This window comes from Alosa sapidissima, chromosome 4 (assembly GCF_018492685.1).
Source record: "Alosa sapidissima isolate fAloSap1 chromosome 4, fAloSap1.pri, whole genome shotgun sequence".
NCBI classification, from domain to species: Eukaryota; Metazoa; Chordata; class Actinopteri; order Clupeiformes; family Clupeidae; genus Alosa; species Alosa sapidissima.
Genome location: NC_055960.1, coordinates 19,144,675 through 19,172,426, shown reverse-complemented (window position 1 = coordinate 19,172,426; position 27,752 = coordinate 19,144,675). Strand labels below are relative to the sequence as shown.

General features: G+C 44.4%; 1 protein-coding gene across 6 annotated transcripts in view; it reads right to left on the bottom strand.

Annotated features, from left to right (window-relative positions):
• The window catches only part of nfasca (neurofascin homolog (chicken) a), an 89,432-nt gene that overhangs the window by 9,475 nt on the left and 52,205 nt on the right, over window positions 1–27,752 (bottom strand). For 4 of the 6 annotated variants that reach the window (XM_042088834.1, XM_042088831.1, XM_042088833.1 and 1 more), the window contains 26 exons: window positions 26,712–26,908; window positions 26,358–26,480; window positions 23,958–24,128; window positions 22,887–22,937; window positions 20,344–20,455; window positions 19,863–20,047; window positions 19,280–19,411; window positions 18,860–19,003; window positions 18,642–18,753; window positions 18,254–18,420; window positions 17,724–17,871; window positions 17,386–17,510; window positions 16,930–16,974; window positions 16,510–16,611; window positions 16,091–16,288; window positions 15,583–15,653; window positions 15,002–15,221; window positions 14,496–14,611; window positions 13,825–14,029; window positions 13,344–13,466; window positions 12,771–12,944; window positions 9,482–9,499; window positions 5,733–5,906; window positions 4,883–5,002; window positions 1,485–1,634; window positions 140–271 (listed from right to left, as the gene is read on the bottom strand). In XM_042088834.1, coding sequence (XP_041944768.1) covers window positions 140–271; window positions 1,485–1,634; window positions 4,883–5,002; window positions 5,733–5,906; window positions 9,482–9,499; window positions 12,771–12,944; window positions 13,344–13,466; window positions 13,825–14,029; window positions 14,496–14,611; window positions 15,002–15,221; window positions 15,583–15,653; window positions 16,091–16,288; window positions 16,510–16,611; window positions 16,930–16,974; window positions 17,386–17,510; window positions 17,724–17,871; window positions 18,254–18,420; window positions 18,642–18,753; window positions 18,860–19,003; window positions 19,280–19,411; window positions 19,863–20,047; window positions 20,344–20,455; window positions 22,887–22,937; window positions 23,958–24,128; window positions 26,358–26,480; window positions 26,712–26,908 — 3,515 coding nt within the window. Of the gene's footprint in view, window positions 1–139; window positions 272–1,484; window positions 1,635–4,882; window positions 5,003–5,732; window positions 5,907–9,481; window positions 9,500–11,126; window positions 11,248–12,770; window positions 12,945–13,343; window positions 13,467–13,824; window positions 14,030–14,495; window positions 14,612–15,001; window positions 15,222–15,582; window positions 15,654–16,090; window positions 16,289–16,509; window positions 16,612–16,929; window positions 16,975–17,385; window positions 17,511–17,723; window positions 17,872–18,253; window positions 18,421–18,641; window positions 18,754–18,859; window positions 19,004–19,279; window positions 19,412–19,862; window positions 20,048–20,343; window positions 20,456–22,886; window positions 22,938–23,957; window positions 24,129–26,357; window positions 26,481–26,711; window positions 26,909–27,752 lie in introns of those variants that run through there. The other 2 variants (XM_042088836.1, XM_042088837.1) reach the window with 2 other exon arrangements.

Below are 27,752 nucleotides of genomic sequence, written 5' to 3'. Positions count from 1 at the left end.
TATGGGAGTCAAGAGTGCATGGGGACAGGTTCGAGAACGGTTTTACCTTTTGACAGTTTTGCGACACTGTCAAAAAGTCACAGGCTCCAGTTATCAAAGTAGAGATTCAGCAAAAACATAGTAAGTGTGGACTTCCAACCTGGATACTTTCCTCCTCGACTCCTCTTGATGAAGCAAACGATGAGAAGGATGAGGATGATGAGGGCGATGGCACACATCAGGCCAATAAACCAGCCCTGCGTGGCGATGTCCACGCTGTCCGTTGTGATCGCTGGAGTCACACACACACACACACACACACACACACACACACACACACAGAGGAAAACAGCAGAGGGAAGAAAGTCAGACTTTGGCAGATAATTTGTTTTGATCCAGATTGTTCTCTGACCAATTAACACAACAACGAATCTATGCGCCTGTATGTGTTATATCAGTACTACAACTCCCTAAGTGCACCAAGGCACACAAAGAGCACCAACAAGAGGAGTGATTACCATAAGAAACATGTTAAGACAGTGTGGTCAGAGATACGTTCATAAAACATTTCACATATTAAGGCCAACCTGTCTGAGTTTTCCTCCTTCTCTGATGAAGGCTATTGACCAAAGGTTGGTCAAAGGTTGGTCAAAGGTTGACCAAAGGTTGGTCAATAAATAAATAGTGCATAGATGTGAAGAGAAAGGTATGCACAGCTACACCTCATTAGGTTGCAGACTCCTTTTAATCAAACATCTTCCCAAAACACTTAAGGAGAAAATAAACATAAGCCTTGTGCCAATCACCACTGATTTCACCAGTAAGGAAATAAGAAAATGGCTTCTCATCTGCATTCTCACAGGGTATCAAGAAATAATTACTTTCCCCCAAATATGTACTCTACCCACAATTCAAATAACAAGAAATGAAAATAATCTATTTTGTCATGTACTGATGAGGAGAACATACTTCATTTTAACTGTAAAAACCTCGGCACTATAACAACTGGCACAGTTGGAGCCACACAAACGGTTGTTTAAGAATTACTGGAGTGTTCACTATGCCAACACTGCCATGGAGTTATTAGCATAACTTTTTTGTTTTCGACAATCTGAGTAAATATTTGCTCCGTTTTTGATCTGATAAACACTTGATTATAACCAACAAATGACTTTGTGGAGAGTTTCAAAGGCAAAACAAAAGTTTGTTTAAAAATATTACAAAGAACATTTCTCAAGCCGTTTGAAAAGAAAAAAATGAAAAGAAAAAAGAAGAAGAAATGCCATGTGCAGTGTTTGAGATGTTGAAGTAAACAACAAAAAAATCCACCAAGCAGTTCAAGCTTGAATTACTGCATCATTACCCCCTCATGACGATGTCAGTTTTGTGTCTTGTCAAGTGAAATCCGTTCGGTGGAAACTATGATGAATTCAGGATTACATGCTGTAGTCCACACACAACCCTGGTAGATATATCTCCGTTAGTGGCCTCCATACATGGCTCACCTCGACTGGTCTCGAAGGTGACGTACGGGCTGCTGATGTGGTTTTGCACGAGTGAGAAGACCCTTAGCTGATATTTGGCCCCCTCCACCAGACCCGCCAACCTAATGTGGGACTTGTGCTTAACGGCCACTGTCTTCACTGTCTTGTTACCTTCAGGGAGGGGAGAAGACAAGAGCACAGACGCCCATCAAACGTAGACGTGGGTGGGTGGGAGGGAGGGACACAGGTCTCACCCAAAATCCACAGGTCTCAACAACTCCAAAGCGCAATGCACAGATCGCCGGGTGACAGATGCCTGCTTCCACGAGATGTACGGGTCATTCTGAAATCGACTGAGACAGAAAAGCAAACCTCCTGTCTCTCTGAGTCTACAGAAGATGCTCAGCAGTTAATATTCAGCATTTTAAAGCCTAATTTCCTTGCTCCTAGGTCTTTTCATATTAGTAGAGAGAGAGAGAGAGAAAGAGAGAGAGAGAGAAATGGGGAGAGAGTGAGAGATGTTTTTTTCCTCTTTGGTATAATTCTCCAGAGAACAGCAATGGGAGAAAATCATTTGTTCATGATGAAGAGAGAAATGGTGCCAAAAGCCACAAACTGCAGTAGACATCAAAGTAGAACTACAATAAGTAGAACATTTCCCTTGGGTCGGATCCAGACCTATGCACTATATAGCCAGAAACTGGTAAAAAGAAGACAACTGAGAGGCCGCTGAACAATATTGGATACAACAGGAGGAATGCTCAAGTCTCATGTCTCAATTACTCATGAACCCCTGCTCCATCTCATTGGAAGATAACGGCATACGGCATCCAATCAACAAAACTGATCGCCTTTCCACACAGAGAGACGCCATGCAATGTGGACTGACTGGCATGACTTTGGCAATGCCCCAACTTGAGCTGGCATTGGCATGATCATGCAGTGGACTTGCCATCAATCACGAGAGAAATATGCTAAGCAGCCGAAAGCAAAAAACAAGTCAATGATAAATAAAGGACCTTATGCACTGACAAGGAAAACAACAATACATTAGTGTGGCCCAGCAGATTTCCCAAAGGGTCATAAAGGTGAATGTGGCTTGACGGCATTGAACAGAGGGTGCAGCCACAAGTGTTAAGTTACAAGCTGCCAAGTGGGAGGGTGAGGTAAACAATGTAGATGTGTATGGCATTCTTCAGACATTAAAGCACTGCAAGACTCAACTTTTCATATTTGCATGCAATACCATGGGTCACTTGGCTTTGAGATTAACTCAGTTTTAGAGGTGCACTGGATTAGACTGCCATACCACCATCCGCTAGTGCAGTGGTTCTTAACCGGTGTGCCGTGAGGCAAGGTGAAGTGTGCCGTGGAATTTTAAACAGGCTCGTGAAATTCACTATTTTTTAAAGGCCTACATTAATTACATTAACTGATTCTAATGCCAGACTAATAATTAAATTATTATTTATCTATGGCTATCTCCTTAGTCCATTAAGGTTTGTGAAGCTGATCTCCATCGTGCGACTTCACTTCAGGCAGCGCATACTGTAGCTACGAAAACTGTCAACAGGTACCTCGGTTTTAGGTAATAGCACTTGCCCACAACCCGAGTGCGTCATCTGCCGGGAGAAATTGGCTAATGCTAATGTGAGTATCTGCTACTCACTGTGAGTATATCTGCTATTGTTATCACCCCTGCTAGGTACATCATTAGTCTATTAGGTGTCGCCACCAACATCAGAAATTTGACGTCATAAACATATTTCTTAGCAGAATCATGATTATCTATGAATAAATTGTTACATTTCTCATTGCTGTGCCTTTATTTTATGAAATCTTGCCAGATATATGTAGTAACCGTTTTAGAAAAGCAATAAGCCACTCGAGTCCGTAGGTTACACTAATTTTATAACAGCTGGGGGTTTTAGGCCTCTCGGGGCTTACTTAAGTTGGTGTGCCTTGGCGTTCTGTTTGAACTTTTGGTGTGCCTTAACCATAAAAAGGTTGAGAACCTCTGAGCTAGTGTCTTTAACTGCTTTTTTTGTCAACAAGTAATCATGATCTCAGTATTAACTATTAACATAACTAACATGATCATAATTATGATTTTTTACAATAATTGACCAGCCCTACCATAGAGCCTTGTGACTTCATCCGAGCGAAAATAAATAAATAAATATATAAATAAGTGCATGAAATGCAGCCCACATCCACATCTTAATGGGAAGGTGTAATTTGTTTGCCTTAGTCCATTGAGAGTGCCAGCCAAAAGGTACATTTCCTTTAGCAGTGTCCACCTCACACAGGCTAAAATGTCATGCTAACCGCAGCTATGAATATATCTCATCCACTCTCTCTCTCCTAAGTGAGAGCAGAAAAAGCGCTGTTGCCATGAGCAGCGTAGCAAGCAGTGTGACACACACACACACACACACACACACACACACACAAAGCATATGAGGCAACTGGCAGTCAGGCATCTGACGACCGATATGAAATGGTGGAGAGGCGCAGAGAGACAAGAGCTATAGAGTAAAGAGAGGCGCAGAGAAATAGAGAAAGAGAGAGAGAGAGGCAGAGGGAGTGGCAGGAAGACTGAGAGATGAGATGAGAGTGTGAGATTGAGAGGCCACATGAGGAGTGATCTGAAAAATTTACAAGATGATATAGTGATACATTAAATTACATTAGAACTCCTTAAAACCTCAAACGTCTCTATTCAGCTACAAACAGTATTCTCTTCATACTGCTTGTATGATAAATTTCAATTATGGTACAGTATACTGTTAAATGATTGTGGAATTATTTAAACCACTCTAGCTATGATGCAGCACATACAGTATGGACACATGAAAGCAATGTGAACCATTTGGTTAAGTTATTTCAAACTGTCTGAGAGTCTGAATCATTATTTTGTACCCTCTGCCCCTCTCTCTCTCTTTCTCTCTCACTCTTTTCTCTCACTCATTCTTTGCCTCACACACTCTCTGTAGGATCAATTACTCAAATCTCTCTCCCCATTCTTCTGAGCCACCAGATTGATGCTGGGCTTTCTAAAGGGAGCCACAGTCACAGCTGAAGACTCAAGACACCCCCTTGCCTTGCTCGCCCATCTCTCTTCCTGTCATCCCAGGTGTCTAAGATACACGTGACCACTGCATGAACATTAGCATGATGACACAGTGCTGAATAATTTTTAAGGAGATTCAAATAAGACATGCAATAATCCAGCCTACAGTGACAAATCTGTAGCATGAGGCTAATAACATGCTACAGATCAATGAGCTGGTTGCACTGAAGGACTTTGCACTTTAAGCCTTTTTGCTCTCAGCGAGGTGATTTGGGTCTCCAACAGACTGCCTCAAACTCCAATGGCTCCCAATGGAAGGTCCAAGCCATTGGGGTCTGGTTCTTACTTTGCAGGGTGTACTCTAGCACAAACTCGCTGTTGTCGGCATGGAAGTTGTGATCCCAGCTGACGTTAGCATAGTTACTGTTAGGCTCCACCGTCAGATTCCAGATCTCCCGAGGGGTGGCTACACAGAACAGGCCAGAGAGGAGTCCAGTGTTCAAACATGCCTCACAGATTAGATAAATTATAGGTACGACTATATGTTTTTTTAAAAGTAATAGTAAAAGTGCTAATTTTTTGGATAGTAGGTTACTAGTAATGAATGAAAAACTTTTAGGCCTGACATGACTGCCAGATATGTCTGTTATAGTCCTTAATATCTTATATAAAAACAAATGTCAAAAGAGAATTAGATTAAAACAAGTGCTAACCACAGTAGCTATAGTGCTAACGGACTAACTGATATAACATAAAAGCACTGTATAGATCATGCACTTTGTTCAGACTTCTGACTCCAGAGCAGCCTATACTCAGCCGCCTCTGGCATCGTCTGAACATCAACCAAACTGATTCCCTGAAAGGTGAAGAATTCCATTTAAAATGCTGTCTGATGATTAAACAAACACTACCTTTAAAATATGCACCGGCTGACATTGATGCTAATATAAATAAACACACAAAATGCCAAGGGAGCTAGTGGAAGGAAACTCGCCCTTGGAGTCCAAATGGAAGGTGTTTCTTAAATGAACAGACTTTCATCAGGCTGTTTGGCTGAACTTTGTACTACTAAGAGATTAAATTGAGGGAAATTAAATTTCCCAGGATCTGCAACTACTCATCTCCTTAATGCACCGGTACTAGGCCTACGCTACTTCCATATTTCTCAAACTTGAAGTGATGGGCAGAGTTTGTACCCAGTACTTTTGGGACCATGCGGGCGTGGGGTGTTGTTGAGGTGCTAACGGTTGTAGTTGTTGAGGTACTAATTGTTGTAGTTGTTGAGGTACTAATGGTTGTAGTTGTTGTTGGGATGGTAGTGGGAACTGGTACGGGAACAGTTGTAGCCACCACGTCATCTGTGAGCTCAACTACAGATGGGAGGGAAGAACAGGGCAGTTAGAAGAGAAGGAAAAATGAGAAACACAGTTCACAATCACAGACAGAGGATAGAAGAATAGGAATATCAAAACCATATGGGATTCCCAAAACCAGGCCTGGGATAAACTGTCACAGCACCCTATTACATATTTGAATTGATGAGTTTAAAATTCAATCATTTATTTTAAAATATGGAAAGTATGTCAGGCAGACATTATTTTGTACCATAACAGGAATAAAAACCACAAAAGGTTACTATTATTAGGCAAGCATTGTCTAGGAAACCTCTCTTTCTTCTAAATCCTCATCATCGGAGCATCGTAAATGGATCAACGTGACGGGTGTTTTGGGAAGGCCATCCATATGTGCACAGGGCTGCCAACTCATCAGACACAATCAAACTATGTCTTGTTCATTCTCCTCTGTCCTGCTTCTGCCAGTATCAACCTAAAGGCCAGAGTGTAACATTGTGGCATGTAGCACACAGCATCCATCTATCTCATCTGGCTCTTCTGTTAACCCTTGAAGACCCTTGATGAATTATGTAACACACATCAATCTTACCTACTTTGTCACAACACAGAACAGGTATGTTTCGTGTCCCTGTGGGTTTCTAAGAAGCACTCACTGCAGATAAATCCACTCAATTCAAACCAATCACTTTGGCTTGCAGCAATGAGACAGATTTTCTGCTTGCTCCAGAAGTTGGCAGCCCTGCTTACATGTGTTCACACAGCATCACTGTCATGCATACAACACATCAGCAATATTCTTCACTGTACCTTAAAGTTATCTTCACCTTGTCTACAGACTGTTCCAGTTTACAATACAACATTTTACCTTGAAACCGTTGGACAGACAGGATTTCCGCTACTTCCTAGAAATCCCTGAATCCATATGCGAGTGTATAGCCAGTCCTCTATGTGGCATTTATCATTACAAAAGACCAAGCAAGCCAGTACTTTGTCTCCCCCTCATGCCCAGGGATGCGTTTCCCAAAAGCATAGTTGCTAACCTGTTAGCAACTTAGTTGATTGGCAATGGGAAATTGCATTGCGACCAACAAAGTACTATGGTTTTGGGAAACGCACAAGATGTGAACGATGGTAGTGTAAAGGTGTCACAATACAGATGAGCTGACAGACAGACAGACAGATGGGTGGGCACAGATAAAGCAGAGCGTGGGAATGTCTCGGTAGCGGTCATGCCTATGTGACATGAGAAATCCTGTCTCAAGCAAAGCCAACAGCTGGGAGCTCCACACATCACGCTTACCTGTGTATTAGTGCAACAGGGCATGTGTCTGGACTCACATAAAACAAAGCTACCCCCGTGCCCTCCATACACATGCACACACACACACACACACACACACACACACACCTACACACACACACACACACACACACACACACACACACACACACACACACAACTCAGGTGAGACTCAACAGTGCAAGCTTCGGCCGTGAGCAAGCAAAACCGACTGGAGGTGAAATGTAACCAGCGGTGTATGGCAGCACTGTGGACACCCGAACCCCCCCAAAAAAGATGAAGTGCAGAACTCCCCATCCCAACTGCTGTGGCAAAAGCCAGAGTGGGCATGCTTGAAGCCACGAATCCCATGAAGCCACTATGGTGACTCTCCACTGCCCTCTAGTGGGCATTTGCAGCAAATTATTTATCACTGCACAGACAGTTTGCAAGCTTACCGCACCATGGCAGCCATGGGTTACCAATGTGACCTTAAAATGCATCCAACACATGCTGTCACAGTATTTCCGGCACTTTCTACCATCGCACACAAGCTTCTCATACACTTGTTACTTGTAACAAGGCGATGAACATCTGAGGTGGTCCCTTAGAATGTTTTTGAAAGCAAGTGGAGTGAACTGAATTGCACCTCATGTTATAATTCACCATGTCGCTTTTCTGAATGCTGAATGAACAGAGCATGCTGGGAAATAGGTGAGGGTTGATGACATGGTAACAGTCGACAGGCACCATCAGGGATCAAAGATTTATGGAGCAATATTAGAACTACTCGGAAAACAGTGGCATCAGAACATGTTGACAGAAATTCTCACTATGCTTCCCATAGCTAGAGAGGGAATCAAGCACATGTATTCTATAGTCAGACACATGTAGGCCATCAAGCCTTGTCCCTGAAAGCGTTACATGGAAGACAAAGAGGAACATGGACACTGACAGAAAATTGATGAACACAGATGACAGTGCATTTATGCACTGAATTATCTTCTGATAGTTGAAATAATTTACCATAGTTGAAATGTTCATATATTTTCCCCACCCAGCTACTTAACCAATCAGTTATATTGAAACTGCAGGCTGAAATTTAAAATTTACCATACTTTGACAACTTTTTTTTATTATTATTAAACATTCAGTGTGGATGTGACTGAAGTTGTAAAATTAAATTCCACAAGGATATAACATCCCATTTTAATGCCCAGCATTTTATATCATGTCTACAAGGTGCTCAGAAGTCCTCCTCAGGAACATGTTTTCATATTTCATGAATTATGAAAATGACCAAGCTATATGGCATGGGTCGGCAACAGGCAGCCCGCGGGCCAAAGCTGGCTTAATTATTCTTGTAGTCCGATTTTTTCAAAATCCTTTACAAATAGCCTATTTACCAATCAGACCATGGGAGCTTAAACAAATATGAGACACACACTATGATCCGGTCCTTTGATCCCTGGTCCTCTGGCAGCGCATGTTGCACTTTCGTGCTTCTGTCTGGAGCGGATAGGCTATCTTGAAGGTGCCACTTCGTGTAGTTCCTTTCAAACAGTTACAGCGCCATTGCAGATCAGACACACGGGCTTTGCATCTGTGAAACCGGGTAAGATGAATGCAAACTTGTCTTCCTATTCCTTTTCATAGGCTCTATTTTCACGGTAAAACTTCCTTCTTTAGATTCTCCCAGCTAATTTATACCTATACCTGCACGCTAATATTTATTGTAGGCAAACAATAAACATTGTAACATTGTCGTGTCAGGAGGTGGGTCAACCAAGTAAGAATAAAATTAAGATAGACTATCCAAAGTAGTAGCCTAATAACCCAGGCTCCGTGTTAAAAGTCTATCATTGCCAAAATTATTGTAGCCTAGGCTACACATTTACTATTCACAATACTGAAAGGGGAGATAAAAGAGTTAATCAAGAGCATTTAATTACTCAAGTAGACCATCAATCGGCCCATGAGTTATTTTTCATGAGTTATTTTTATCCATTCCAGATGTGTGTTGACTAACAGGTCATCCACCGGAGGGGCGTTTAAATATTAGCCTATCCTCTGGCCTGCCATCTATTGGCTAAGAAAAAAACTGGCCGAAAGTTACTTGCCGACCCCTGCTATATGGCATCCGCTTCTCATTCATATGCAGTGCAAATGAGTTTTGAGGATGGAGATTTTGTAAACAGGATATGACATCACAGACAGATCATCAGACAAACCGACAGACAGACAGACAGACAGACAGACAGAAGCAAGCAGGCAGTCTAACCCCCTTTACCTACACCTGAGAGGTCAATACCTGAGCTGGTATATAGTTCTGTCAGGGAGAGACAGAGAGGAAGAGGGGAGACGTCTAAGAAAGAGCAAACACAGAAAGAAAAACAACAACAACACCAGGAACCGACAGTGGTGGTGTTATACGGTATCATGTTAACTGGCTGGACTGTTGACTTTGCCTCTGGAGTTAACGTAACTGTCCCCTTCTTTTGCAGATGTGTTCAGCTGATGGTTCAGCCTCTGATACCTGGTCGCAGTTTCGTCTGTTTAACTCCAGTTCAAATTGAAATGTTTGTGATGATCCACTTTGTTGTTTAATAAAGGCTTACAACACAATGTGTCAGAGTCAAAATTCAGAATTCAAATTGAAATGTTTGTGATGATCCACTTTGTTGTTTAATAAAGGCTTACAACACAAGGTGTCAGAGTCAAAATTCAGAATTGAATTGAGAATGAGAAGGGTAGTGTTTAACAATGAAGCTTCACAGTATACTGTATGTCAGATATGATTGCATCAAACACGCAACTTATAACTTAACCTTCCCAAAACTGAATGTACAGTCTGTGAGATTCAACACATTTTTTCTGTTGTGTGACTGTGGAATTGCTTTGAATGGCAATGAATTTAATTTCACTTCCTGTCATTTCAATTCAAATTCAAATTCAACTTCCTGTGGGGCAGAGCCAGTTCAATTCAAATTCCATTCATGTAGTAGGCTACATGCACTGGACCATGAATATGCCACCAAATAAATAAATACCGGTAACCTTATACTATTAAATCGTTCTCAATACCAATTTCAAGTTTTATTCTGAAATTGCACAGCGCCTGCTTCAGAGGATACTGTTCCCACCTAGTCTGGCCTATAATCAAATGCTTGACCTCTTTGGACAGCAAAGACACTGTAGTTTCTTTGGAAACAATTACAATAATTGTGTGGACTGGACTAGAGGATACACAATTATTAGGCAACACTGAATGCCAACCAGAGTAATGGTCAGTTGTGATATGCATCAGGTTAACATGCAGATTTTAGTTTTGTCATCAAGAGTTCAAATCTCATGCCTAGTTGAACTTTTTTATTTTATTTATTTGCTGACATTCATAATCCTGTGCTATAGACACTTCAGGTAGAGGCGGCCAGAGCCTGACCACAGCAGTCAGTGAAACGTTTGTAAAACTTTACCATGATAGGCTACTTTGAAGGCCTACTAAGTAAATGGCTTGGGCAAAGCAGCAAGATAACATGGTAGCCAGATACTATGATCAGCCGTGTTAACTTGCTACAATCATAATAACATACAGTATACTGTACTAGCTGACCTCTTACAACCACCTCGTCTGCAGTGTCCCGCTGGCTTTGTGAGCAAAGCAGTTGGTCGGACCATTGTCCACAGGTTTTTTTTTATCAGATATTGGTGGCAACCCTACTGGGTGATAGCTTTTGTGTAGCTAAGCTTAATTTATGGCAGAGTATACCAAATAGCTTTGCTCATTACAATTTCCAAGTAGCTTTCCCAACACTGATGTTATGATATCAATCTGAAAGGTAAAACCATCGAATTTCACTCAATGGCCTTTGTGCCCTGTCATGTGGCCTTGGTGCCCCTAAAAAAAAAAAGGTGAAGGCCAAATGGCCTTGCCCCTAAAATGACGAAATTCCAACCCTGGTTGTAAGCCTTTATTAAACAACAAAGTATAGCATCACAAACATTTCAATTTGAACTTGAGTTAAACAGACGAATCTGCAACCAGGTATCAGAGGCTAAACCATCAGCTGAACATATCTGCAAAAGAAGGGGGCAGTTATGTTACCTCTAGAGGTAAAGTCAACAGTCCAGCCAGTTAACATGATAGCCAGATACCGTATAACACCGGAAACAGAGAAGTGTTCAAAATGGACAGAAGGGAAGAATGAAATATAGAACAGTGAAGAAGGACAGAAGGGGGGGAGAGAGAGAGAGAGAGATAGAGAGAGAGAGAAAGTGAAGGAGACTGTGCATTCGAACATGGCACATGACTGACAGGAGACTTTGTTAACAGAAATCTGACCACTGGCAGACACGGCTCTTCAGCTTTTCAGACCGTTCCCATATATCATGGCCTGACCGTCACTGCTGCACGCTGTCTGCTTCTGCACTCAAACCCAAAGGCGCCCACCACTCCCACCTACTCCTAGCCCTTGGTAGTGCCTGCACACATGACATGGCTGGCTTTATGATGGCTTATTCTGAGACACTCTTGGTAAGTATTTACTGCATATCCTGAGTATACTTAAAGACTACATTATATTATAAGTTGGGCAAATACAGATAAAGTATGCTGAAAACTAAAAATCCTGATCGAGTGCTCATTCCTTTTTGGTCTCCCGACATAAACCACCATATGACCATAGACCAGCAACAACAATAAAGCAGCAAATGCCGCAAGCTAGTCTCTGATGCCTAAGACTGGCATGACCCAAGAACAGTGCATTGAGTATGTCACAGATACCACTGGGCATCTGCCTGCACATTGGGTTCAAAGTACTCTGTTTCAAGGGAAATTTATTTGTGGCCCTGTCATCATGCTAAAATAACAAAATAAGACATTCCAGCTGCTTGATAGCACCATCAGCAGATGTGTCATTCTGCTATTCTTAGGTGTCACTGTTTCTTGAAGCATGCAGCTAAATTTACAAACAAAACAAAACTTAAAACAGCAGTGCTTATCACCATAGTTCAAACATACTACTGTCTAGTGTTTACATTAAATTACTTATTTTCTCAAAGGTTACAATCACAGTGACCTAAGAGAGCCAAAGGGAACCACGTGCTTACCACAAATCCAAAGATTTTTTTAGTGGAGTGTATTTTTCCACAAAAGAAAGAAAAGAAGAGAAAGTAGCTGTAAAAGTGTAAAAGTGAAGGACAACTTGCTGTCGATATTTTTGACCCACTAATCTGCCTTAACTTAGCTTTTTTTCTCTGACCTTCACAGCTAGGCTACGGGAAGTTTACTAAGGATCACATTAAGGTCTACACAACTACTCAAAAACCACTATAAAGGTTCAAAGGTTCAGGAGTTTGTGTGTGTGTGTGTGTGTGTGTGTGTGTGTGTCTGTGTGTGTGTGTGTGTGTGTGTGAGAGAGAGAGAGAGAGAGAGAGAGAGAGAGAGAGAGACAGAGAGAGGGAGAGTGTGTGTGTGTGTGTGTGTGTGTGTGTGTGTGTGTGTGTGTGTGTGTGTGTGTGTGTGTATGTGTGTGTGTGTATAACGTGCACATATGCATGTATGTACTGTACATGCATATGTGTGTTTGCTGACCGCTCACCTTCGTTGGAGAAGTTTGGCGACTCGTCGGAGCTGACCTCCCCTGACCCTGCCGGCGTGAAGGCCGCCAGGAAGAACTTGTAGCGTGTGTGGCGGTCAGGAACGTGCAAGTCGAACGATGTCACGTTGGGGTGGAAGCTCTTCACCTGCTCTTTGCCCACCTGTGTCCCATTCACTACAACACAGACACACAACTGTCACTTACCTCTCTGGACATCACATGCACAACTCTCACCCAACATTTATTACAACAAACAGTATCGTACTCATCTACTATGAATCAACAACAGCCTATCATATCACATCAAACAACAATCTAACCTATCACACCCTGAAGTTTACAGGTTAGGAGAGTTTGATAGATTTGTCTTTATCTCTATATGTGGATGAATTGAGAACTATCCCGTTTCTTGCTTACTTGGTTTAAGACATTTCTAATACGCCCTGACTGTACAACAGTCACACTTTCCTACTATCTTTTGAATGACCAGCGCGTGTGGTTCCCGGGGTCACTGAGCATGACCTGACCTATGTGTTTCTGTGCTGTGTGTGCACGCGCTGAAGTGAGACCCACCGGTGAAGAACTTCAACGTGTACCCGCTTAGGTTCCCATTGGGCTCCAGAGGCTTGTCCCACTGCAGGTGAATGGTGTTGGAGCTCCTCCGGACGATCTTGAAGAACCTGGGCGCATCTGGAACTAAAGAGCCGACATACAATAGCAGAACATTCAGTTGGTTGCTAACCATTATTATATCTGCATGTGAATACAGTAATACAGTAACACACACACACACACACACACACACACAGACACACACACACACACACACATACTGTACACAAACACAGACACACACACAGACACACACACACACACACACACACACACACACACACACACACACACACACACACACACACACACAGTTACAACCACACACAGCACAGACCTACACAACCACACAGACCCACACACACATACAGTAACACCCACACACAGACCTACACAACCACACAAAAACACACACACAAAGATCCCGCTTTGAGTTCCATACTTCCTTGTCTGGTCTTGAACTCCACCGTGTTGCTGGGTGGGCCCTCATAGCGGCTGTTGGCCACCACCATGTACATCTTGTACAGGCTGAAGGGCACCAGGTCGGTGAGGATGCCCGTGCCGGACGAACTGAAGAAGCCCTTGGTCTTCTTATCCTTGTTGACCTTCAGGCCCTTCACCAGGCTGCTCTCCCTCCAGTAGTACAACTGTGAGAAACACACGCAGACACACACAGACACACAGAAACACACACACACACACACACACACACACACACACACACACACACACACACACACACACACACACACACACATCCTTCAGACCAGTGCAGTATATTCACATTCATTCATTTACAAATAGCACAACTGTGTACATTATTAAGACTTGGAAAACAGACAGCCACAGAAGAATAATACTTATACTGTTGTTAATGTAGTTATACTGTACAGTATAATAGTAGTTGTACTGTCATTACATACTGTACACATATAACACTACATTTATACATGTGCAAAACTAAAGTAGTCACTGGGTGTCCAACATCTAAGTGTGAACCTGACAACACCTTGGCACAACTGACATATCTTGGTTGATCCTTCGGAAAGGAGAAGGGGATCTCTACTGAAGGACAGACTGATATCCAGGATGCAATGATGTTCTATGGCTCACCCTGTATTCCTTGAACTCCCCATGGACGGTGCTCGGGTCTACAGGGTCCCAATGCATGTTGACTTTGGTGCTGTCAATCTTTGACACGTTCAGGTGGGCTGGGGCTGCAGAAGGATCTACGCAGAAGACGACATTCGAGTTACAGCGGATCTCACACCAGACAGAGGGAGAAGAGAAGAGAAGAGAAGAGAGAGACAGGAGAGAGAGAGGGGAGAGAGAGAGGAGAGAGAGAGGGGAGAAAAAGAGAAATAGATGGGGAAAGGGAGAGAAAGAGATCCATAGAACACTGTTGGACTTCTGTCACCATAAAATAATGCAAGTCAGAGGGCATCTGCTGGTCCACTATTGTTTTACTGAAGTCACAGTAATACTCTGCTTTCTAGGAACAAAGCAACACAGTAATATATCCTCATGCCGACCCCTGTTCTCATGATTGTTCTAGTCTTTGCTAGCTTTATGCTAAATGTTGAAAAGCACAGGTGTTTCCCCAAGGGATCCAGACTTACAGTCCTCGCCAGAGTAGCCCAGCACCATCCCAGACTCTGGGCCTTGGCCGAAGTCGTTGATGGCCTGGACCTTGATGTGGAAAGGCTCGTAGGTCTCCGTGTCGTGAACCACATATTTGGCTTGGGTGGTGTTGACGATGTTCCACTCCTCTGTGTCCTTCTTCTTCCATGAAACCTCATAAACAATATTGGGGGCATTCCTCTGAATGTCAGAGAGGGGCTGGTGAAACACACACACACACACACACACACACACACACACACACACACACACACACACACACACACACACACACACACACACAAAGTGAAGTTGAATCATGAAATCATTACTGTGATGTGAGGTGGAATATTCGCACAAGTACTGTAGTCCAATATGTTACAGTGATAGGTATTTGAAAATATTTCAGTGAAAACCACTTTTGTATGGTTACAAACATTTATAAATATATATATATATATATATATATATATAATTAAGCACTTTCCCTATTGATGATGAAGTACTCATTTCCTACTGTAGACTGTGAGATATTTATGTATTTATGGACAAAGCATTCCCTGTGCCATTTATGGCTAACCTTCCAGGTGATCTCCATATTGTTCTTCTTGGAGCCCATGCCTTTGATGTCCTCAGGAGCAATATCTGGAGCTGAGTAAGAGCACCACACCACACGTCATTACGTGTCAATGACAGAGTCAATGACACAAGCACATGTGTAGAAAACTATGCAGAATTCAGATCTTCTCAGGCATAATATCTAATAATACTCTTCAGACTCTTTATTATGAGACCTCACTCTTTCTCTCTCTCTCTCTTGCTCTCTCTCTCTCTTGCTCTCTCTCTCTCTCTCTCTCTCTCTCTCACACACACACACACACACACACACACACACACACACACACACACACACACACACACACAGTGGACCACATTATAAGTCAATGACACTAGTGGATAAAACAGCAGAATTCAGATCCTCTCAGGCCTATAATCTCATTTACTGTAATGACACATCCTTCTGCAGTGCATGAATGAATCAGAAACATCCCTCTCTCTCTTTCTTTCTCTCTCTCTCTCTGGCTTACGTGCTCCGCTGGTCTGGTAGCGCAGGGAGGGCCTGCTGGGCTGGCTCTGGCCCACGCTGTTGATAGCGATCACCCGAAACTGGTAGTTGACGAATGGGGACAGCTCCAGCAGCACCGAGTTCACGTTGCCCGGGTGACTGGACAGGTTCTGCCACTTGCCCGGCTCCCAGCGGTTCTCCTCAAACTGAACCAGGAACTCTACAGAGCAAGAACAAGATATCACATATGACATGAGGAGGAATGTGTGTGTGTGTGTGTGTGTGTGTGTGTGTGTGTGTGTGTGTGTGCGTGTGTGTGTGTGTGTGTGTGAGAGACGGGGGGGGGGGGGTATGATATCTGTCAGTGTATGATATTATATGCATCAGTGTATGAAGTGCCGACATGTATGTCTGTGTGTCTGCGTTTCTTGGATGTCCCACCTGTGATGGGGCTATTGTTGCTATCTCCAGGTACCCATGTGAGCCGGACGCTGCGAGCGAGCAGGTCCGAAAGCTCCAGATCTTTGGGAGACTCTGGCCGGTCTGCATGGAGACAAGGGGTTTGTAAGCTCTTCAGCAACCATTGCATGATACATATTGACAAACACATTGACAAACATATTCACAGACCGTACACTATTATCAGAGAGCTTCTCATGCCACTAACAGACAACTATACACCGGCATCATTGATAACAAATAAATTATCCACTGATAAGACGATAAGACCAACATATTGATTGGTGGTATATGAAGATAGTCTGTGACTTTGAATATGCAGTTCAAGGCTTTGTACAGCCACATCTTCATATGTCCAGTTAGAGGGGAGAGAGAGCGGTCAAATTTAGACACAAGTGTTACCTGCTTGCATGGGACTACGATTGGAGGGAGACAAGGATTCCTCCTCTGTGAGATAAAGGTTATAAGGTCACATGGTTAGTAAAGCATTAGCCCAGGGACAGAGTCAGTGAAAATCAGTTTAGAGATTTCAACATGCAGCGCATATATTATTATTAATATTTATCTATTGTTATTTACAGACTGGTTACTTAGCAACAGTGTTATTTTTGTTATTTGGAAAGGGAGTTGCAAAGCTGTTTTTCTACCTAAATATACTACAAAGATGCAGCTCTACTAACAAGATAGATAACTATACAGTATGTTGGTGTGTGTGTATGTGTGTGTGTGTGTGTGTGTGTGTGTGTGTGTGTGTGTGTGTGTGTGTGTGTGTGTGTGTGTGTGTGTGTGAGTGAGTGTGTTTGAGTGTGTGTGTGTGACGGTGTGTTTGTGCATGTGTGTTTGTGTGTGTGTGTATACCAAGAACAGTAAGGCGTGCCGAGGCCACGTCCTCATCTATCTCAGTCTTGACCAGACAGGTGTAGGTGCCCTGGTCTCCCTCGTTGATGTTGGTTATGGTCAGAGACTCTTCATCCTTCGTAATCCTGCATAAACACAGAGACAGAGTACATCACTGACCACTGCAGGACAGCTTCTTCATTTCAAACTTATATATATATGACATTAAGCTCATTTGCATATAATTTTGTAATTTTCGAAATGTAATAACTATTATAAGCAAAAGCATGTCAGATCACATCAAGTGTACATGATTGGTTTATTTATGTCTTGATAGGTGTGGGTTGAGGAAAGGTTACCTCCATCCGTAGCTGAATGGCTGGTCATTCTTCAACCAGTTGACATGAATGTTAAGGGTGGGGTCGTGGCTGATGCGGCAGTTGAAGCGAACCGAGCTTCCCCGAGTAGAGGACACATGTTCAGGGGCTCTCACTATGCGGGTGGGCTCTGGAACAATTCAAAAACCTTTCATGAGACAGAAATATTTTGCTGGAGGTAAATGCATCGGCCCCTTTAAACGGCTGGCTTGAAGCATAAATACCATTCCATTACCTGACACTCACGCCAATATTAATATTACAGTTGTGGGTCTAGTGGTGTGTAAACACTAATATTTTGCTTCGGCTTGTGCTTGCCAAGTGTTGTGACATTTTGAAGCTCGATGTACAGTTAGCTGTAGTTGAGGTTCTGACATTCAAGCCAGCTGCCTTCTCCAGTGTACACTGCTGACATACAGTATCAGGCAAAGCAGAGAATGCTCCAGGCTGTGCTCCCCCCTACTCTGTGCAAAGCACAAAACTGGACCCTGTACCCAATAAATGCTCCTGACCTTTGACCTCCAGGCGGACCTGGTTCTCAGCCTTGCCCAGGATGCTGCTGGCCACGCAGGTATATGTGCCCTGGTCCTCCGCTAGTGCCCGTTTGATCTCCAGAGAGCCGTTGATGTAGACCCGGTAGTGTCCGCCGTCTAGCCCGCTGCCCAGACCATTCTTGAACCTACACTTATACATACACACACACACACACACACACACACACACACACGTACACACAAGAAGACAAAGTTTGGTGAGTTCACCACAGTTCATATAGCCGACATGGCCAAAAGTTCTCATCTATTTCATGTTTCCCACCCAGGTGTCGCAGAGAGAACTCTAGAGCTTCTCAGGCGAATACATAAGTCTGCGTGAGCCCTGAGGTGCCTAGCGTGTACTTACCAGCGCAGGGTGGGAATCGGTGAGCCAAAGTAAGGGCAGTCCAGGAAGGTTAATTGGTTCTTGATGACTTTGATCAGCTGGTTCTTGGGTCCGAGCATCCGCGGCGCCATGTCTGTGACCAATAGACAAGACACAAGTAGCTCGGTTAGAATTCGAGAGAATTCAGACTCCAGCTGGACAGCGAAAAAAACTCTGCACAGCTGCGTGTCTGCCCTCACCCAGAATGTTGACGAAGGCGTTGGCCAGCAGGTAGCCGTGCTCATTGGAGGCGTTGCACTGGTACACGGCACTGCCTCCCATCAACACCCGGCGGAATATGATGGTGTCGCCCTCCACCTCTCGACTCGGGTTTGCTAGAGACACTGCAGGTATTTGATAGGACGTCAATACACCTGGACACCCTTTCGACATGTTGCATTTTTATTTTGTTAATAGAAAATCATGCAGAGGAAAAAAACCTTGGGGATTTTGGCAATGTCTCATTCACTGCCTTTATGTGTTAGGGCCAAAAGACAGTCATCCAGTCTCCCCACAGATAAAGACAAACCACGACTTCCCAGGGTCCTTTGGTGCCGTTAGAGCACCAGAATCTCACATGATTAGAAGTTACTGTGCTGTGGACTACAAACTGGACTTACTCTCTATAGGCTCCCCGTTCACCAGCCATTGGATTGTGGGCTTTGGGTTGCCGTGGGCGATGCAAGTCATGCGTCCATTCTCGTCTGGAGCAAGGACAAGGTTCTGTGGCTTGTCCAGCCAGTATGGAGCAGCTGGGGAGCACAAGTGTGACACAGTTAGTGAGACAATTATACCATCGACACATAAGGAAGAGCATTGTGTCAGAAAGTTCCAATGGTTGAAATGAGTTATTGTAAGTAGCATCAGAGTGTAAATGGTTCTAACAAAGATGTTAGAGCCGAGCACTCTAGAATCTTTAGTTCTGACACCATTGGTAGCCTGGGATCGGCAACCTGATAAGGAAGACCATTTTGAAGTACCATATCCTATCCCTGTTATAACCAACTCTCTTTAATGATACAGTATATGGTTAAGGTAACATATTTAGATATAAGAACTACATATAGGGAAGGATATACATTTATTAAGTGTTTATAACGTGGCAAGATAAACAACCATAAATGTAGAGTTCTCAATAGCCAAGCTGTTGGACAGTGGACCAGTAAAGTGCACCTCCACATAAAACGGTAAAGGGCGCCTGACCTTTGACCTGCACGACTATCGTATGCTGGATGCTGGCGATCTTGTTGTTGGCCATGCAGATGTAGTCGCCTGAGTCCTCCTCTGACACATTGATGATGCGCAGCGTCTTGTTGAAGCTCTCCAGCTTGACCCTCCTCATTGGTAGGTCGCCGCCCTTCTTGAACCACTTAATACTGGGAGTGGGTCTGAACATGGGTGGGCATATGAGGTGTTACTTCACACACATCGGAGCAGACCCTTAGACTTATGACTGTTAGACTTTATAAACCTTCACATCAGTTCTGCATCACGTCCATACATTCATTTTGAGGTTAACAATGTCACTTGAAAACACATTACCATCCTAAGTACCTCCTGTAGTCTGGACAATCGTCATTATCGGTAACAATCATTAAAGGTCCAAGCATTCTAGAATAGGGTGTGTGTGTGTGTGTGTGTGTGTGTTTGTGTGTGGGTGCTGTGTCATCTTCTCTACACTCACACTCCAGCGGCGATACACTCCAGCAGCAGCTGTTCCCCGCGGAGCACCATCTTGGAGCTGACCAGCCCAGAGGGCGTCAGGAAGCTGGGCGCTGTTTCGGGCAGGTGACGGGCTGCAGAAGGATGAAGATGAGGAAGAGGTGTACTGGAGGTGACTGAACATTAAATAACACCTGAACCTGAACCTGACCAGGGACTTCCAGCCTGCAGTTGCACTCAAGCATGCTAGAGCTCCCGGCTCCCACATGTAGGCACTGACATGAGTGCGCTGATTCTTTTCTGTCACCTGCCCATCCACCCCAGCACCAGAAATGACTGACAGGGTGAAATGACTGACGAGCATTTGATAAACAAGAGATTTCACTGAGCAACGCAGACAAAAATAGAACTGAATCGTAATCAATATGGTGCCGGCGGCGGCAGAGTTCGACGCTAGTGCGCAGGGTTATATTGAAAACAATGGAATCTAATGTCATCGGAAGTCGAAAGATGAGTGCGCCACGCTCATGTTGGAGCCTATGTGAGGAATATTGGCGCCTGTGCGCGGAGGCCTTTAGACTGGGGGAAGATGGTGCTGGCCTTCCCATGTGCGGAGGCCTTTAGACTGGGGGAAGATGGTGCTGGCCCTCCAATCCAGGCCTGACTGCAGACTGCCCCATCCCAGGCCAAGCCGAAAGCTACGTCGGCAGGCTCTGACTGAAAATGGGCAGCTGTTGTTTCATTGCAAATAAATATGTCTCTTCATATGTGTTTCCTACTGAAGAAACAGAACACTTCATTGCCTTGCATGATATCTCATGCATATTCAGACTGGATCAGCTAAGTGTTATTAATTGTGTCACTATCACTTACGAGTCATATGGTAAAATGCTGGGGGAGAAGCACTCTATGCGTAAATGTAAATTCTGGTCAGAATATAGAGTTTGACCATGCATAAGCATAACCCTTCCAAAACACCCTGGTTGATAATTACCAAACACTAGCTATTAAAATGTGTCACAATTTAAAATCAGCTCCAGAGAGACATGTGTAATTACACTACTTCCACTATGTTGCTTCTGTAGAGGTCCTGGCTGGTAAATTAAAAGTTGTAAGACATCTGGCTGAGCTGTGTTTGTGCTGAGGCCTTTTCATCACCAGGGCCATGGGTTACAGAAGGCCACGTCTCTACAGCCATGGCTCATTGGACTTTTGTGCATGTGTGGTGATTTCTGGAGGCTTGCCAGCCTTTGGGTCAAACTCAAGTCTGCTGTATATCTCAGTTATTAATTGCTTCACTCTCCAAATGATGCCTGCTGCCCTCCCCCGCGTATCCAAGACAGCCTGTCTGCAAACCTGTTGGCTGTAGCAGCACTGCCTGCTACTGAATCAAACTGATGTACAGGGAAACTAAAATGGGAGTCTTGGGGACGCTGAAATGGCTACTTATATGAGCAGTTTGATCATCAGAGAATTGGTGGATGAGTCTAGTACATGATCTCAGAATGCTACGGACCTTTGCATACCCAAGGGGAAATCACAATGGGAAGATCAACACTGGAAACAGAACTGCTGTTATAACAACACAGATAAGAACACATAAGACAGAAATAATAGTGAGAACATTATAGATAGATAGATACAGTAGATAGATAGATATATAGATGGATACTCAACATCCATTTTTTTCTTGAACTGACAGACAAGACAAACTCCAAACACATAAGTGCTCAAGCAGTGCAGATAGATGGCAAGTTAGACCCACGGCACATGGGTCTGTGGACAGGACTCCCTACAGAAGCTCTATGAATCTACTCCCATGTGAACAGCGTTAGTTCTCTATTGTAATGCATATTTTTATTGGAGCTATAGGATCTGCGAATGGCCATTCATATTGCAAGTGCCCTGAAGATAAAGTGACAATAGCCTTTGTGAGAGGGATCAGGGGGGAGACACAGAGGAGAAAGCATTTTTTTTTTTTTTAAATGACAAGGCCCGTCAGAGACATGGCGACACGTCGCCGTGACAACAATGGTGCCGGCGCTATGGAGTATGTTAGTGTCCGCCTGCCGAGTGCTTGTTCCTACACTCCATAGTTTGAGAGACTCCTACTGTGTGTGTGACAGAGTAATCAGCTCCGCGAGGATCCCAGCTGTCTGGGCTTTATCACTGAGCTTGTTGGTGGGCTTTTAGTGTCCCAGCATAGACGGCTCTGTGGCGTCACTCAACTCCAACGCCATGTCTCAGATACTGTCATCAAGTGTCACCAGTTCTGCATTGGCTTTAACACTCACACTCGCTCACACACGCACACACCCGCACACACGCACGCACGCACGCACCCACGCACGCATGGTTAGGCTAGAGTAGTGATTTTTAAGTCTACATTCCCTAATGCAACATTACCTCTTTTCCCAAAGTGAATGGGTTGGTAAAACCAGGCTAGAAATGTGAGTAGACTTAATTGGTTAGCAAGGTACTGTTGAGCATTAGGAGTTGTTAGGTTGGTCTCCCGGCAGCAAGTTGCCATAAGAGACGTGGCGAACAATGAGAGACTGGGCTCACCGTCATACAGGTCAGTCAAGTTGAAAGAGGAGGAATTATTGTCAGGTTGCTCTGTAAACAGAGTAGTGATGGACTAAGAATCACAGTGGATCATTCACAAGAACCCTAGGAGCAGAAACACTGAAGACAGCCTATGTGTGTACAAAATGGGCTCTGCTTTGGAAATTTTATAAATGAAATATAATGCATTGACTGAGTATGCTCTTTAAACACATTAATAGAATAATGCATTGAATGAAGAAATAAACAAAGAGTTGTAACTAATAAACGTATGACTGCAATAAAAGAAGAGTCCCATCAACACAGGGGCATAAGTCAGGGGCATAAGTGAGGATGCCTCCTGAGCCCTGTGTGAACCCGCCTGCATGTCCACCTGACAGATGGCTCTCCCGGGTCTCAGTGCCCCCCTCTTTTCAGGAGGAGCAGATCAATGTGATACATTATTCCTGAGTGTGCATGGCCCAAACAATACAAAATTTATGTTAATACTGGCTCTGGGTCAAAACGATCACCACTCCAACTTTTAACCATATGAATTATTGATGTTTTTAAAGTATCCATTTGAATAAATCTATATCTATACAAAAGAGCATTGGGTGTGAAGTTCAGAGACCTAGATTGCAATAAAAAGTATATATCCATTTGTCTATACTCCTTATAACACTCTACACGATACACTAGTGGGGATGCGGAAGAAGACAGGAGATGGGTTCTTAACCAGACCTATGGTGTATGTCTTCTTTTTACCACTAGATGGCAGCACACCTCAGATACATACACACTGGAACACACATCAGCAGTACATCATACACCATTACAAACACACACACACACACACACACACACACACACACACACACACACACACACACACACACACACACACACACACACACAGTGAGAGAGAGAGAGAGAGAGAGAGAGAGAGAGAGAGAGAGAGCAGAGAGAGAGAGAGAGAGAGAGAGACTCTCTTTTCTAACTCACAGCTTAATTTGGTAGACAGAGACAGCCAAAACAATTGCGGTGGAGGCTGTTTCTAAATCATCCCCTAGCAGCACTTAGGATACTCACTGGTGTGCACTTTGAGGGAGTAGGGGTTCTTCTGCTGGATGGTGTGGGTGAAGAGGAAGCGGGCGTTGCAGCTGTAGTCGGTGCTGGTGTCCTTGGACAGGACGCTGGAAAAGTACAGGTCCCCGTTGAGCCCCATGGACACACGAGCGTCCTGTCGGATAGGCATCATGCCTGCAAAGACAGCAAGGCAGAGGACAAAGAGCAGGTGGTGAGTGAGGAAGACATGGAGATGGAGAAGGCTGCCCACTTCAGTACACTGAGGGGGGACCCCCCCCCCCCCACACACACACACACACACATACACACATACATACTCACTTACCTGCCCAGAAGATAGCCTACCGAACCCCCACTCATATGCCCAGAGGGTTGTCCCTTACCCCCCCCCCCCAAACACACCCGCCCAGAGGGTAGCCTAAAGAGCCACGGCAGCAGCTACTCAACTGTTAGCAGAGCTCTGCTCGGCGGGGCAGCACGAAATGTGTTACACAACAGAACGCCAGTGACCAGAAAGTGCTGGTCATCACTCACTTCCACAGTACAGAAAAAAGACCAACTTTGCTAATGTGTTGTGACTATGCAGTAGGAGCCCTAATGTAAGGAACTACTATGATAAGAAAGGGCATAAAAGAATCAATTTGAGTGAGTAAGGTAGAAGTATGAACAAGTCCTTTCAGAGAGCTGATATAAAACATATCTACTTCAATAACTACAAGCAGATAATGACAATTTGTTCATTTATTTATGTATCTATTTACATAAACCAACGACATGGACAGTCCCCTAGAGCAACTTGGGGTTAAGCGCCTTGCTCAAGGACACAACAGATGTAACTGGGAATCAAACCCAGGACTTTCTGGCTACTGCTTTCTGCCCCAGTTCCTTAGCCACTGCACTACCGGTGACAGGTGATGGGGTGGATGACGCAGCCCCTTTAGAGAGATAAGAGGGCCGGGCTGGCTTCAGTGGAGCTCTGCTCTGCTGTGTGCTGTGTGTGGAGGGCTGGGCAGGGTGTGGGCTGAGTGTCCTGAGGCTGCAGCAGAGGGAGGGCGTCTCTCTCTCGTCTCCCAGGACCTGGACTCGCTCTGTTCCTGCCCTCTCAGCTTTTTTAAGAGGCCACGCAGGGCGGCATGACACACACATAAAAATACACATACACACACACACACACACACACACACACACACACACACACACACACACACACACACACAAACACACACACACAAACACACACACACACACAAACACACACACAGAGGTACACAACCACATACTCTTGCTCAGCAGTAATGGACACTGCAGAGCAGGAGGACACGAGGAGCGGTGGCACCACAGTCTAACACAGCAATACTGTACCAAGAAGAGAAGGATAGGGTAAGGGACGGAGAGAGAGAGAGAGAGAGAGAGAGAGAGAGAGAGAGAGAGAGAGAGAGAGAGAGAGAGAGAGAGAAAAGCCTAGGTGTACAAAGAATTACCGCCAAATTACCGCCTGTTTTGCACCTTAAAACATGGCATCGTATGTACAAAACTGATCACACATGGATGTCTATCTGCACTTTTCTTACTGATGCCTATGCATTTATGGGAGGAAGTAGAAGTAACGTGCAAACACAGGGGAGGAGAAGTACCAATAGTGATTGATTAAGTATTCTTCCATATGTATGAAGAAACACTTCCACCTGATAAAAGCAGGTGTAATCCAAATCGCAGTTAAATGTGTCAATTAGAGAAACTTTCGGAGACAGCTGAATCAGTATTCAGAGCATCGCTTTTCTTTATTGTACTATGTCAAAATAAATCTTAACTTTTGTTTGCCTTTCTAATATAGTATTTTCACTTTCATGACATCCATTTCCCAATCTGCTAGACAGGGATCATAGCCCTAGTCTACGTGCAGTAAATAGTTCAAGTATTTTTTTTTAAGTGGATTAGTAGAACTACTAGGCCTACTCTTTATGGCGCTGCTCGTTGCCATTTTATTATCATGTATGATGGCTAAACTTTGATTCGTTTTAATGCCGCAATCGGTTAACTCCATTCAACTGCGCTTGTGGTTCAGCTGCGGGCATGCAATTTGCGTTGTAGAGGGGGCGGGGATTGGCAGTGCTGAGTGCTGTTTACATAATGAAGTGACAGCTTAGTAAATTCCAGGCAATACGGCAAAGCACAGCGTTCGCTTTCTGCTCAAAGAAAAACTCGGTATTAGCGCTTTCATTTGTACAACCGGCCATTAGAGACAGACACAGAAACGGTAAACAAAGACAAAACAACAGTAGTTGTGACAGACATAAAAGACAGTGAGAACAGTGATAAAGTAATATTTATTGAGAAAAAAGAACAGAGAGAATGACACATGAAAGGAAGAGTGAGAGAAAGAGAAAAGAGAGAGTTACTGACCGCTGTTCATCCAAAAGGTGTTGGGTGGGGGCAGGCCAGGCGGCGGGTTGCAGGGCAGCACCAGCGAGCTACCCTCCGTCACCACAATGGGCTCCAGGACCTCTTTCGGCCACAGTGGAGACTCTGCGGTGAGCACAACGGGTACGCTCAGACACAGCTTATGCAGAAGTGATCATAATGAATCTCACACACACACAAACACACACACAAACACACACACACACACACACACACACACACACACACACACACACGCACACACACACACACGCACACACATACACACACACACACACACACACACACACACACACACACAAACACACATGTAGGTGTGTGTGTCTTTGCACTCACTGGAGACTCGCAGCAGGATCTTATTGGACATCGCTGTGCCAAAGTCGTTGGAGGCGAAGCACTGGTACTCGCCCTCGTAGTCCTCAGGCCGGCCACCGTTGCGGAAGGAGATCTCCAGGGTGCCCGAAGGCTTCCGCTGCGTCACGTGCTGCACTTTGCCCACGTTGAAGAACCGCAAATTCCGCTGCCACATGAACCTGTTCGGAGGTGCCCACACAAAAACACACAGAGAGGGGCGGGTGTGAGCAGAGCAACACTTGCAAGATGGGTCCACTTCAGAAAAAGTTCTTCACTACACTCTTGAGGAGTCACCCTCCAGCCTCTAGTTTGCTTTCAAGCAGTCAAAAAGTACACCTGTTCTTAAGTTCACACATCATAACCAAACACTCCCCAAAGTCATATATAGTATAGTATATAAGTATATATACTCTTTTGATCCCGTGAGGGAAATTTGGTCTATGCATTTATCCCAATCCGTGAATTAGTGGAACACACTGCACACAGTGAGGTGAAGCACACACTAATCCCGGCGCAGTGAGCTGCCTGCAACAACAGCGGCGCTCGGGGAGCAGTGAGGGGTTAGGTGCCTTGCTCAAGGGCACTTCAGCCGTGGCCTACAGGTCGGGGTTCGAACCGGCAACCCTGGTTACAAGTCCGAAGCGCTAACCAGTAGGCCACGGCAGCCCTAAGTCATAGTAACAGGTGAATTCCAAACACAACACTCCAAACAGTAATCTAGCAAAAACAACAACAGCGAATTGACTGAGTCATTTTTGGAAGGCAATGAATGAAGTGATCCATTGGGCATGAATAGTCATCTGGGCACATTATTCCAGCACAGTGCCCTTCCTGGGAGAGCCACCATGGCGGTGCCGTTATGTAAACAACCCCTCCAATATGGCCCGCCAAGCAGTCACAAACGCGACCCGTCGTGAATGGAACCACTGTCCCCAGCTGGTCCCGGATTCATATGGCTTACGTAAGCCGAAGGGGGAGACCACGAGAAAGAGATAATGAGAAATGGAGAGAGAAAGATACACT